Below are 14,794 nucleotides of genomic sequence, written 5' to 3' on the forward strand. Positions count from 1 at the left end.
ATAGTATCAGGAGGCACACAAAATCTGGTTGTCCCACTTTTAGCAGTGGCTTACAATTGATACCTGGGTTCATCTGATATCAGCCTGCCCTTTCCTGAATTTTCCCATCAACCATTTATCTAATAGTTTTAGCAGCCATTGATGACAGTTGCTTTGATCCGTTTATTCATTCAGTTCAGTTCAGTCGCTCAGTCGTGTCCGACTCTTTGCAACCCCATGAATCGCAGCACGCAAGGCCTCCCTGTCCATCACCAACTCCCAGAGTTCACTCAGACTCACGTCCATCGAGTCAGTGATGCCATCCAGCCATTTCATCCTCTGTCGTCCCCTTCTCCTCCTGCCCCCAATCCCTCCCAGCATCAGAGTCTTTTGCAATGAGTCAACTCTTCGCATGAGGTGGCCAAAGTACTGGAGCTTCAGCTTTAGCATCATTCCTTCCAAAGAAATCCCGGGGCTGATCTCCTCCAGAATGGACTGGTTGGACCTCCTTGCAGTCCAAGGGACTCTCAAGAGTCTTCTCCAACACCACAGTTCAAAAGCATCAATTCTTCAGCACTCAGCTTTCTTCACAGTCCAACTCTCACATCCATACATGACTACTGGAAAAACCATAGCCTTGACTAGACGGACCTTAGTCGGCAAAGTAATGTCTCTGCTTTTGAATATGCTGTCTAGGTTGGTCATAACTTTTCTTCCAAGGAGTAAGCGTCTTTTAATTTCATGGCTGCAGTCACCATCTGCAGTCATTTTGGAGCCGCCCAAAATAAAGTCTGACACCGTTTCCACTGTTTCCCCATCTATTTGCCATGAAGTGATGGGACCAGATGCCATGATCTTCGTTTTCTGAATGTTGAGCTTTAAGCCAACTTTTTCACTCTCGTCTTTCACATTCATCAAGAGGCTTTTTACTTCCTCTTCACTTTCTGCCAAAAGGGTTATGTCATCTGCATATCTGAGGTTATTGATATTTCTCCCAGCAATCTTGATTCCAGCTTGTGTTTCTTCCAGTCCAGCGTTTCTCATGATGTACTCTGCATATAAGTTAAATAAGCAGGGTGACAATATACAGCCTTGATGCACTCCTTTTCCTATTTGGAACCAGTCTGTTGTTCCATGTCCAGTTCTAACTATTGCTTCCTGACCTGCATACAGATTTCTCAAGAGGCAGGTCAGGTGGTCTGGTATTCCCATCTCTCTCAGAATTTTCCACAGTTTATTGTGATCCACACAGTCAAAGGCTTTGGCACATTCAATAAAGCAGAAATAGATGTTTTTCTGGGACTCTCTTGCTTTTTCGATGATCCAGTGGATATTGGCAATTTGATCTCTGGTTCCTCTGCCTTTTCTAAAACCAGCTTGAACATCTGGAAGTTCACGGTTCACGTATTGCTGAAGCCTGGCTTGGAGAATTTTGAGTATTACTTTACTAGCATGTGAGATGAGTGCAATTGTGCAGTAGTTTGAGCATTCTTTGGCATTGCCTTTCTTTGGGATTGGAATGAAAACTGACCTTTTCCAGTCCTGTGGCCACTGCTGAGTTTTCCAAATTTGTTGGCATATTGAGTGCAGCACTTTCACAGCATTATCTTAGCTCAACTGGAATTCCATCACCTCCACTAGCTTTGTTCATAGTGATGCTTTCTAAGGCCCATTAGGGATTTTTAAAAATGGTAATCTTTAAGTTCTATTATTTCTCCTGCCTTTTAAAGCTGAGAAATCTGTATGCAGGTCAGATGCAAGCAACAGTTAGAACTGGACATGGAACAACAGACTGGTTCCAAATTGGGAAAAGAGTATGGCAAGGCTGTATATTGTCACCCTGCTTGTTTTATATGCAGAGTACATCATGAGAAACACTGGGCTGGATGAAGCACAAGCTGGAATCAAGATTGCTGGGAGAAATAGCAATAACCTCAGATATGCTGATAACACCACCCTTATGGCAGAAAGTAAAGAAAAACTAAAGAACCTCTTGATGCAAGTGAAAGAGGAGAGTGAAAAAGTTGGCTTAAAACTCAACAATCAGAAAACTAAGATCATGGCATTTGGTCCCATCACTTCATGGCAAACAGATGGGGAAGCAATGGAAACAGTGACAAAGTTTATTTTGGGGGGCTCCAAAATCACTGCAGATGGTGACTGCAGCCATGAAATTAAAAGACATTTGCTCCTTGGAAGAAAAGTTATGACCAACCTAGACAGCATATTTAAAAGCAGAGACATTACTTTGTCATCAAAAGTCCATCTAGTCAAGGCTATGGTTTTTGCAGTAGTCATGTATGGATGTGAGAGTTGGACTATAAAGAAAGCTCAGCGCTGAAGAATTGATGCTTTTGAACTGTGGTGTTGGAGAAGACTCTTGAGAGTCCCTTGGACAGCAAGGAGATCCAACCAGTCCATCCTAAAGGAGATCAGTCCTGAATATTCATTGGAAGGACTGATGCTGAAGCTGAAACTCCAATTCTTTGGTCAACTGATGCGAGAACTGACTCATTTGAAAAGACCCTGATGCTGGGAAAGATTGAAGGCAGGAGGAGAAAGGGACCACAGAGGATGAGATGGTTGGAGGGCATCACTGACTCAATGGACATGAGTTTGAGTGAACTCCGGGAGCTGGTAGTGGACAGGGAGGCCTGGCGAGCTGCGGTTCATGGGGTCGCGAAGAGTCGGACACGACTGAGCGACTGAACTGAAGTGAATCTTAAAGTTCGATTATTTCTCCTGCCGTTTAAAGCTGTGATTCTCCTATAAACAAGAATTTTCTCTTATTAGGTATGAGGTTACCCTGAAATCAGTCAAATTTAGTATGCTGTAGATTAAAATAAATATAGCAACTAAATGTGCATGTGATTCTTATTTGGAACCTGAATCAAAGACCAACTGTTAACTTTTTTAGAGGACAATCAGCAAAACTGAAAATTAACTTACTTCAAAACACCACTTAGGGTAATTATTGATAAGTATGATCCTGTTTACTTTATTGTTTGGGGTTTGCTTTTCTAGGCCTTTTCTGTGTTTCCTGTCTAGAGAAGTTCTTTTAGCATTTGTTGAAGAACTGGTTTGGAAGTGCTGAATTCTCTTAGCTTTTGTTTGTCTATGAAGCTTTTGATTTCTCCTTCAAATCTGAATGATATCCTTGCTGGATAGAGTAATCTTGGTTGTACGTAGGTTTTTCCCTCTCATTACTATAAGTATATCCTGCCATTCCCTTCTGGCCTGCAGATTTCTCTTGAAAGACCAGCTGTTAGCCTTATGGGGATCCTGTTGTGTGTTATTTGTTGCTTTTCCCTTGCTGCTTTGGAGATACAGACATTTTGGACATAGTGGGGGAAGGAGAGGGTGGAATGATATGAGAGAATAGCATTGAAACATATATATCACCATATGTAAAATAGATAGCCAGTGGGAGTTCATGTATAACACAGGGAACCCAAAGCCAAGGCTTTGTGACAACCTAGAGGGGTGGGATGGGTGGAAGGTGGGGGGGAGGTTCAGGAGGGAGGGGACATATGTATACCTAATATTGATTCATGTTGATATATGACAAAAACCATCATGATATTGTAAAGTAATTATCCTCTAATTAAAAAAGTAAAATATATTTTTTAAAAAACACCACTTACTGTATTCGCACAATACAGGATATCACAATAGTTCTGAAATTAAGAACAAAAGTCTGGTTTTTTTAGGCCACATGGAATGTGAGATCCTAGTTTCCTAGCCAGGTAAACAGGTAAACTCCCTACACTGGGAGCAGGGAGTCTTAACCACAGGACTGCCAGGGAAGTTACCAAGAATGACAGTCTTAAAACGTGGTTTGTTGGTTTTTTGTTTTTTTTTACTTTATTTTACTTTACAATACTGTATTGGTTTTGACATATATTGACCTGAATCCACCACGGGTGTACATGCAATCCCAACATGAACCCCCCTCCCACCTCCCTCCCCACAACATCCCTCTGGGTCAACCCCATGCACCAGCCCCAAGCATGCTGTATCCTGCATCAGACATAGACTGGTGATTCGATTCTTACATGATAGTATATATGTTTCAATGCCATTCTCCCAAATCATCCCACCCTCTCCCTCTCCCACAGAGTCCAAAAGTCCGCTATACACATCTGTGGCTTTTCTGCTGTCTTGCATACAGGGTCATCATTGCCATCTTTCTAAATTCCATATATATGAAAAATATGGAACGCTTCACGAATTTGCGTGTCATCCTTGCGCAGGGGCCATGCTAATCTTCTCTGTATCATTCCAATTTTAGTATATGTGCTGCCGAAGCGAGCACGGTTTGTTTGTTTTAAGTGAGTAATCTGTCAACATGAAACAGCGGTCAATTGGGCCATCACCATCATCATAGAGCACTGAAGAGCATGTCTTATGCTGAGAGCATTAGAATATTCTCAGTGCCATGCTGTTGTTCCATCACCCAACACAAAAATACAGCTGTCTCTGTAGCTAACAATTTCCTCTTGAAGAGATGAGAATTCTTTCAATGACTAAAGATTTTTTATTGAGGTGGCCATTGTCTAAATTAGAGATGGACAAACTACAGTCTGCAGGCCAGCCCACCATACATCCATCCTCATTTATGTACATACTGTCTATAGCTGCTTTACCACATATAACAGCAGAGATGAACAGTTGAAACAGAGATCATTATAGCCCACACAGCCTAAAATATTTCCTATCTGATCCTTTACAGAAAAAAATTTGCCAGTCCCTTGGTATTACTGAAAAAAACAAACTCCACAATATAGATTTTTTAAAGTTAACATATCAGGAGAGAATAATATATCCTAAAGTTTTTATATTTATATGATTTAGATATCAATATACCAAATTGAACTATCATATGACCCAACAATCCTACTCCTGGGCATATATACCCAGAAAAAAAAAAAACATAATTCAAAAAGACACACGCACCACAGTGTTCATTTCAGCACTATTTACAACAGCCAGGACATGGAAGCAACCTAAATGTCCATCAACAGAGGAATGGATCATGAAGCTATGATACATATATCAATGGAATATTACTCAGCCATAAAAAGGAAAGAAATTGTGCCATTTGCAGAGACGAGAATGGACCTAGAGACTGTTATACAGGGTGAAGTCAGAAAAACAAACGTCATATATTAACACACATACATGAAATCTAGAAAAATGGTATAATCTGACTTGTAAAGCAGAAATACAGACACAGAGGTAGAGAACAAACATCATAGGGAAAGGAGGGAGGGTGGGGTGAACTGGGAGATTGGGATTGACATACATCCACTATCATGTAAAAAAAATAGGTAACCGATGAGAACCCTGGAGAAGGAAATGGCAACCTACTCCAGTGTTCTTGCCTGGAGAATTCCCATGGACAGAGGAACCTGGATTACAGTCCACGGGGCTACAAAGAGTCGGACACAACTGAGCACGCACAAACAAATGAGAACCTACTGTATAGCACAGAGAACTCCACTCAGTGCTCTGTGCTGATCTAAATGAAGGAAATCTAGAAAACAGGGGATATACGCACACATATGACTGACTCACTTTGCTGTACAGCAGAAACTGACACAGCGGTGTAAAACAACTCTACTCCAATAAAAATATCACTATATCATTAATATTTTCTGATTTAACAAAGAACAGAATAGGGGGAGAAAATTGGTGGTTCAACAAAATTTTCGTTACTAAAGGAACTGTAGAAGCAAAAAAAAAAATGGAATCAAAAGACAAAACAATTTAAGAAGTGCTGTTTGCATTCTTGCCAAGTTCTCTGACTGATGAACCTTCTGCTGTTGGCAGTTTTCTGACGATTTCCTGACTTTCCAGTATGACTGTCCAGTGTCATACTCCACACCTCAGGGTATGTCCTTGTGGCCCATTCCGTTATGGAAGAGATGCTTACTCTCCCAACAGAAAATGCAACCAAGCACTTAGAACAAGTTTTGCCTTATCCTCTGAAAGGAAGGACAAAAGAAAGACTGAACTTGACAATGAAATTTGGGGCACGTACACAAGATCTTAGTGAAAGGAAAACAAGGAACCAGAGCATGTGTTCACTCCTTTGTCAGAGGAATGAGGGGAGGGGAAGAGCAGAGTTCAGAAAGTCTCAGCCCATCTCTCCCCACTAGAATTAAGGGGTCCCACACATGCTCAGGGTAGATATTTAACGGCCAGATCACAGATCACTTGAAACCTACTCACTGGCTTCTTGAAAGGCTGACATAACCAGTTTGTTCATGATTTACAATCTGCAAATCTGGCAAAGAATAGTCTAGATCTTAAGATTTAGCAGAATTTTCAACTTTATCTTTTCACTAAGGTGGTATGAGTCTTTTTCCCTGGGAAGGCAACCCAAAAGGCTAACCTTGGACTGAACAAGCATGATGAATGAGTCCTCACTGTACCTTCAAGATGTGTTCATTGGACATCTTGTCATCAGAGGACACATATAAACGGATGAACACAGAATTGCTGTATTGGCCACGAAATGTTGCAAGGGTCTGCAGAAGGCTGAACTTTCTCTCTGACCAAACCCCTTCAGGACCAATATTGGATTCGAGCACAGGCCAGCGGAAAGGTGAGTGCCGCAGGATATGTAATAGTGGCTTGGCATCTGCTTTTTCGATGGCTTCTGAAAGGGAGTAAGTAGGAAGGAAGAGTTAGATTTGCAAACTGAATCACCAAACTAGGAAGCATGTATATCTTCTCAAGAGAAAATTCCAGTAGGGCCCCAACCTAATTTTTTAGGGAGAGGTACAGTGGGTTGTCCATGACCACAGAGACAGAACTACCTATGACTCCCACTTCAATGTGACTGTCTAGGCCTGATGTTCTTGCCAGGAGAGCTAACGGGGAACCTGCCTGATATTCCCAACAATGGAAGGTGTGCTTACTATATCGACCGAAGCCAGTAAGCAATGTTAAGCTGAGAACACTCTGCAAGACTAAGGGACAACCCTAACTAAAGGAAACTGCTCAATAAAACTAATCACTCCCCAGTAAAAATGAATTATTGCTCCACACACTTTCATTATCTTTTACTGCCCTCTTCCAGGTCACCAAACAACATCCCAAAACCTAAAGAAGTTAATACATTTCCCAGAGGCACTAACCTCTTTCTGCAATAGCATTGAGAAAGAGGACCAGGTAGAATGTCCACTGTCTCTTTTCATTCCAGTCAGACACAAGATGCTCAGACAGGCCTAAGGTCCCCAACAAACATGCCTGTCAAACAGATGGAGAAGCAGACGGGGCCTGGCCTGCCTGGAAATCTGGATTTCTCTAGGCCCCAGGAGGTTCTAAAGAACACAGTAACACTCCCAAGTGCCCTCCCTCACAGGCTCCTTCTCAAACCAGATCTAGCCTCCAGATTCGGCTTTCTGTACCACATGCAGTATGGTTTGCCCTTCTGACCGTACCCATGTCTCATAGACTAACTGATACCCAAAGAGTCTAAGCCATCCATAGGAATAAAATTTTCCTAGTTGATCCATCAAGCTAGCAACAGACCATTAAGACAGGGGTAGTCAAAACCCAGCCTTGGAAAATAGCTCCTTTCTTTAAGCAACATTCTTCATAGAATTCTTAGTAGTTCTCTTTTTCCTTAAACAATAGCTTTAAACATTAATAGAGCTCTGGAAAATAAGGGTGGTAAGTTATTTTATTTTCTTTATTACTCACTCTCATTCATGCAAGATGAATAAAGGATTTTGGCTTTCTGTATGGCTTCAGTGTCCCGTCTTCTACTGATTGATTTCTCCAAAAGTGCTAGGAAGGTTAAAAAAGGATTCATTAGTATCCTCCCACAGGTGATGCTGAGTTGGAGGTCATTTGATAATCACAGAGCCAGCCTCCAGAAAATTAAATGTAAAGACAGACAACCCTAGAAAAGATAAATCTATAAAAGATATGCAGACAGCAGAAACGATTCCAAGTTGCTGGAGATTCAAATAAAAAATATTTAACATTCTCTTCTCCAGAGTTTTCCTACTTCCAACCAAGACTTGACCTTCTACAGGGGTTAATGTTTCCTGCCACCTATACACACACACACACACACACACACACAAAAACAGAATTCATTTTTTCAAGAACCAAAAATAACTGAATACTATTCCCTGTTTCTGCACCGAGTAATATTCTCAACAGAGGCAATTTCATCAGGGTCAGTTTCTTAAGATTTCTTCACAGTCCAGCCTCTCGGGGAGGTGACTTGGAAGAAATTTCTCATTAGAAGTTTTATTCAATGTTGCCTATACATGCTGTGGCCCTGGTAGATGTTGTTTAGACAAGGGAATGGAGAAGCAAGAATGGAAACTGCCCCTACCGAAATTGCCTGAAAACTTGTCCATTTACACATTCAAAGTCCTGGCCATTTAAAATGAGGCCATGTATACAAAACGGTTGCCAGCATGGACGCAAGCCCACCTGGAAAATGATTTTCTATTTATAAAATCACTGATGCTATTGTTTGAAGGTAGAAAATGACAGCTGTCACTATTTCTTTAAATAAGGAAATAGGAAAGCTAAAGACTCAATAAAAACTACCCTGCCCACAAAATAACACCTTGGATGTACTTAAGAATATCAGTTTACCAACAAAAAGCCAAGACAAAGAATTCTCACACAGCACCATGGCATTGCCTACACTGAGCTATGTCAAATTGCAGTTGTCAGGGCATTTGGCATTTATTTCTGAAACAACCTAGCAGCCTCCAAATGATACAACAGATGCTTCTACAGTACTTTGAATAGCTTCAAGATACAACGTACAGAGCTAATCAAATTAATAAATAATAACATATTCCCTACAGCAGAAATCTACTTCTAAACTAGAAGTTCTACGTTTCAAAAAATGCAACCTAGAGCTTCTGTCTAGTTTTCTGTAAACATCTATACATCAAATAAGTCCAGATAACTAGACATATTCAAATAAAATAAATTGAGTTCAACGTGGGCATTTTCAATTATTCACAACTTGTTTCTTTCTTGTGTATTATCACAGCAATAAAAGTGGGATAACTAGCCCCAGGGATAAAGGAAGGGGATTTCTTTTTTTAATAAACAAAAATCTCTAAAACTATACCTACATATATTTCTATTCAAATCAGATCATGTGCCTTTCCACCACACTGCGTCCGCAGTCACTGGATTGCTGGGGAGACATATTTGAGAAAGTAAATAAACCAAATTTCATTTGGAGATGTAATATCATCCTGATGTTATAAACACTCCACAGGCTGCAAACATGAATACCTTGTGGACCAAAAAAGAGCCATGACACAAAAGAACTCAAAATATTCCATATCAACCTGAGTTATGCACCCAGGGCACTCTGTGTATCACAAGAAGGGGAAAAGAGAACACATATATGTTAAGTAGGGCAATGCCAAACCACTAACCGTGCACAAATATCAATAATTCTTATGTGTCAAAATTCTAGTTTCTGTACCATAATTTGGCCTTTGAAACAAATTCGGCTGCCACAGGTTCCTTGTCCTACCATTCCCTTTTTCCTCCCCTTCTCTTCAAACCCAAGCAAGCAGGAGAATGTTGATATGCAGACAGCACTGGGATAATCAGCTGGCAGCATCCATTTTATGTAACTCTGTATTTCAATTAGTGGTAAGAAGTATAAAATCTAGCCTGGAGAGTCATTAATGAGTAGAAAACAAAGCCTAACAAAGGCAATTATTCGGGTTATTAAAATGTCCTTAAAGAACTGAGGACTCACAGGTCACCCATATGAGGGTATTCCTATCATAGTCTGCATTGTTTCCTGGAAGATTTCTTAGCCTCCTGTCACCTCCATCTAGCTATTTCCAACAATGGTACAGTAGAAAAGGAAAACTCCAGCTCATAGTGACCTCGAGTGCAACAACCTCTAGACTTGAAAATCAGTTTCAAAGTGCCTATGATGATTAAAATTTGATGTGTGTGCGTGCACGCACGCACATGTCTGCATGTATACAGGATATTTTTTTCTTCTCACTACACTCAGTCAAATAAAATTGGTTTTGTCCCCCAAAAGGCAAAATAACAGACACAGTCAAGGGGGTCAGTTTTCAATCACAAATACACAGGTTCCAGTTGCAGCTTGCTGCTTCTTTTAGCTGGAACTTGAGCAAGTTACTTAATCTCGCCAAGCCTCAGTTTCTTCATCTGTAAATCTGGACAAATAACAGTGCCTATCTCCTGGAGCTGTGGTGACAATCAAACACTATAATGCACAGAAAGTCCCTTCTCAATGCCACAGCACATGGTAAGTGATCAATCAACAGTGGCTTTAACAGGCTTCCAGGCTGAGTTAGCTATACACAGAATTGTAAAGTAATCAAGCTCGTTTCTAGTGCTTCCTCCATAAATGTTTTTTCCTCCTCCCTTCTCAGGATATCAGTAGCCAAAGGCCTTCTGCTAACCCAAGACACTGGCACTCCCTGCCTACGACTCTTGTACAAACTAGATCTGCCCTACCAACCAAAGCATTTCCTCTGCTTCCACAGTACAGGCAATAGAGAGGATGTCTGAAAATACGCTGCCTGCATTCCTCATCCTCGACAGCAAGCCCTTTTCTTTCTGTAAACTTTTTCAGTGAAATTATAACATACCTATAGAAATGTGCCCCAATCATAATTTGAAGGATCTTCATGGAGTAAACACCCACATAAACAACATTCTGACCAGAACCCCAGGAGCCCCTTGTACTCCCTTCCAGTCACTATCTCCAATGAGGACAATCAATATCTTCTTTTATGAAGTGCTTACTCAACTCTATTTCTCACACTTCTATTGGTAATCTATAAACCAGTTCCTTATTGATTTATAGAAGTTCTTTATATATTCTACACACACAAGTCCTTTGTTGAGTATTTGTACTGCAGTCTTCTTCCATTCCATAGACTTCATTTTCCTAATGGTATTTTGTAACGAGTGGAAATATTAATGCAATCCAATGTGATCAGTGATCATTTTTTTCCACCTTGGTAAGCATGTTTTGTGTCTTATTTAAGAAATCTCTGCCTACCCTGAGGTCATGAAGATAGTGTCCAATGATTTCCTCTAGAATCTTTACTGGTTCACATTTAGATCTACAGTCCATAAGGAAATTGGTTTTCCCCATACCTTTGTAATACAGGCTTGGCCTCACAGGGGATGAATCATGAGATAATTTTCATAAAGAAGGTATTTTTGATCATTGGGCCTCAAATATTATCACAACATAAAATTGGCATTAACAATATCTATTCTCCACTAGATCAAGTGCTCTCTGGGGCAGGAACCTGGGTCACATTCATCTTTGAACAGCGGAGCTTAGCAACTGGCATGGCTGGTGTTCAATGTCTGCCAGGTCGAATTCCTCTCAAGGAAAGTCTGAGTTTTTTTGTGCAAATGAAATGTGAGAAACTGGACTTCTCTTATTATTTCTTTTTATAATCAGCAATGTCCTGATTATACTAACATTCATAATCTCCTTTTCTCACATTCCAGTCCCTATATCGCACAATGAGAGCCAAGATTTCATCTGTTTTTTGTGAATACTGTTTTTTTTTTAAGTATTTATTTATGGCTGTGCTGGGTCTTTGTTGCTGCGCTTGGGCTTTCTCTAGCTGCAGTGAGCGGGGGCTACTCTCTTCTTGTGGAGCATGGGCTCTGGAGCACGCAGGTTTCGGTAGCTGTGGCACACAGGCTTGGTTGCCCCACCACAGCCTGTGTAATCTTCCCTGACCAGGGATCTAACCTGTGTCCCCTGCATTGGCAGGTGGGCAAATACCAGTTTTTAAGGTACCCAAGTCTTTTTTTCACCAACGGTCGTGGGTTAACCATGCACTTCCACTTTCCTTCTCTTCTATGAGGGAGGGGGGAGGAGGACACACAGCATCCCATCTCCTTTAAGCACAGAAGGCAGATATGACTCTCAATTTTACTCATTCAGTCTACTTCTGCTCAGACAGGGCATTTACTGAGAGCTCTGGAATAAGACAGCATTCCAAAGGAACAGTGATACTCCTGAGGACTTGGCAGTCCCCTGCTAAGTCGGGAGCTCAGGATAATCACGTTCAGCTCAGGCCAATCATTTGGAGTTTCTGCAATATTTAAGACTTTCCCAAATAAGACTGTCTTCAAGAACTCCACATGCACAAAGTTTTAGGTCTGTGAGCAAACACCTACCAAGAACTCTGGTGTTAAGCTGATGCCATTTAAAGAAGATGGCTCTCAGAGCACAGGGATTCTTCACTTGATCTTAGCCAAAAGGCCAAGAAGTAATGAGCACAGAGATTCTTTCAAAACGCGCTCCTCTGTGTTCTTTCTCAGACCCTGTAATCATTCTGTGTGCCAGTTCTAAAGGGGACTCTCTGGCTATTTGCTAAGAGTTCGCTGGAGCTGTTTGCCTGATTTGCTTAATAGAAGCAGCAACTGCATTCTAAAACCTTGTCAAATTGAATTCTCAATTTCATACAGATAAGTATTTCCCTCAGAAATCAGGGGAAGTGTCCTCTTAGTTCTAGTGAGAAAAACTACGTGAAAACTCAAAGCTTTAGAAAACTAGATCTACATTTTAAGGGAAAATGTGCCCTTCCACACCTACATAATGAGCAGAATATTCTCTAGACACATCTATTTTTTTAAACCTATCATATGATGGTCTGGTTTCTCCTTTGGTGGTACTTAAAAACCACCTTTGGCTGGTCCATGGTTGAATGTCACCTCTAATCTTACTATTTTTAGTCTCTGTTGATTTTCCAGGCTACAGACTTCAATTTGGTTTCCAGGCTCCTCAGTTTATTTACCGTACTGAAAAATTTCATTTTTCTAACTCACACTTCATGGGTATTAAATTCTTATGCAGTTAGACGTGGAGACTCTAAATCAGCTTGCAAAGCCTGTTGTTATTCTCATTAAAAAAATAAAATCCAAGTTAACTAAGTCATGGTCTGTGGATCCCATAACCCTCATGTTTTCACACGAATTGTGTGACACTTGACTTTGCAGTTCCTCAGCCCCATAGCCGGTCAAGCATGGGATTAACTGAGTCTGTTTGACATACTGAAAAGACAATAAGAGCTGATATTTCTCATTCTTCGGGAAAACTCCCACCCAAATATAGGGAGAGAAGCTGTCAGAAGGCTTTCCTCTGTTCATTTTTTATGATCGTCTCATAAATGATAATTGTTGGTTGGCACTAGCTTAAGAAAAAGGGACAGAGATTATTTTAGGGGCATTAAAAACCTCTAACTCATCGATCTAAATCACGGGTTACCAAATAATATAAAAATATCCCCATTTTAGCATCAAGGACCTCTTTGACCCAGAATGAAATTAATTTTATACAACTGCCAGACACTACAAAAGTCTAACAGAAGGTAACTCTTTTATTATGTTCACTTGTAAGTGAATTTTTAAGGATTTCGCTTATCAGGGTCACACTTCAAAATAATTTAAATTAAATTTTAAAATCACTCCTTGATGGCATAGCATTACAATGACTCTGCCAGCATGATATTTTAACTCATAAAAATAGCTTTCCTATTTAGATAATTTGTATCTTAGCAGATAACCCAATGTAAGACCTGTGCTGAACCTAAAGAGTCATTAAAATTCATCTTCAGTTTTTTCCTATAGGACAAATATTAATTACACTTTTCCTGCCTATTTTTATCATCTTAACATTACAAGGAAAAGGCCACGTATGATTACATACCCCCCCAGTGGTCCCTCCTGAGCAGTCCTGAGACATTCAAGGACCCTGCTGACAGCGTTCATTCATTAAGCACCTGCTCTGTGCCAGGTGTATTGTCCATGACCTCAATTAATCCCCCACCAACCCTAAACAGCACGTATCATTAACCCTAGCCTACAGGCAAGAAAACTGTAATAACTTGTCCAAGAAAACTCAGCTAGTAAAGTTAGAGCTTGGATTTGGACCCAGGTCCTTGACTTTTGCTCATTTGACCAGCAGGTGCCCAGCAAAATTCTGCAAGTTTCTTTCCTATATAAGAACAAGGCCCCCAGGTGGCTAAACCAGAGGCAGTCCTCATGAACTTTCTTGACAGAGCTCTTCATCACATTAATAACTGAAAGAAATGCCTTCCCAGGTTATACTGAGACTGGTTTTTGCAGCAGTGGAGTGTGTCTGTACTGAGCCACCTACCCACTTTGCCCTGTAACCCTATTTGAGACCAGGGACACATACTCCTGAGGCTCCTAGTCAGAGGTAGGAGGCCTGGTGAGGTTTGATTAAAACAAAATTAGCTGGTCCCTAAAGCTTAACTTCACATTATGTCCTAGTACAAACCAGTGGTTTCCAAACTTGCGCATGCATCAGTATCATAAGGGCTTCTTTTTGTTTTTATTGGAGTATAGTTGATTTACAATATTATGTTAGTTTATGGTCTATAGCAAAGTGATACAGGTATGCAGATATATATATTCTCTTACATATTATTTTTCATTATGTTTTATTATAGTATATTGAATATAGTTCCTTGTGTTATACAGTTGCACCTAGTTGTTAATCTATTTTATATATAGTAGTTTGTATCTGCTAATCCTAACCTCCTAATTTATCCTTCCCCCACCTCTGATTTATGTCAGAGCATCATTGGCCTATTTTCTTTTCTAGGAGTTCCATGGTGTCATGTCTTATATTTCAGTTTTTAAACCATTTTGAATTTTTTGTGTGTATGGTGAGAGGTTGTGTTCTTACTTTATTCGTATACAGGTGTCTGTCCAGCTTTCCCAACACCACTCGCTAAAGAGACTATCTTCTATCCATTGTACATTC

At 40.4% G+C, this 14,794-nt stretch overlaps 1 protein-coding gene and 1 non-coding gene across 3 annotated transcripts in view; both read right to left on the reverse strand.

Annotated features, from left to right (window-relative positions):
- Positions 1–14,794, reverse strand: part of PHEX (phosphate regulating endopeptidase X-linked) — a 203,054-nt gene that overhangs the window by 156,997 nt on the left and 31,263 nt on the right. For both annotated transcript variants that reach the window (XM_068962504.1, XM_068962505.1), the window contains exons 4-5: positions 7,693–7,779; positions 6,417–6,643 (exon numbers count right to left, since the gene is read on the reverse strand). In XM_068962504.1, coding sequence (XP_068818605.1) covers positions 6,417–6,643; positions 7,693–7,779 — 314 coding nt within the window. The remainder of the gene's footprint in view (positions 1–6,416; positions 6,644–7,692; positions 7,780–14,794) is intronic.
- LOC138072114 (U6 spliceosomal RNA) lies at positions 4,188–4,294 on the reverse strand. The gene has a single exon (XR_011144261.1). It is a non-coding gene; the product is annotated as a U6 spliceosomal RNA (small nuclear RNA).

The sequence above is a fragment of the Capricornis sumatraensis genome, chromosome X (assembly GCF_032405125.1).
Source record: "Capricornis sumatraensis isolate serow.1 chromosome X, serow.2, whole genome shotgun sequence".
In the NCBI taxonomy this organism is placed as follows: domain Eukaryota; kingdom Metazoa; phylum Chordata; class Mammalia; order Artiodactyla; family Bovidae; genus Capricornis; species Capricornis sumatraensis.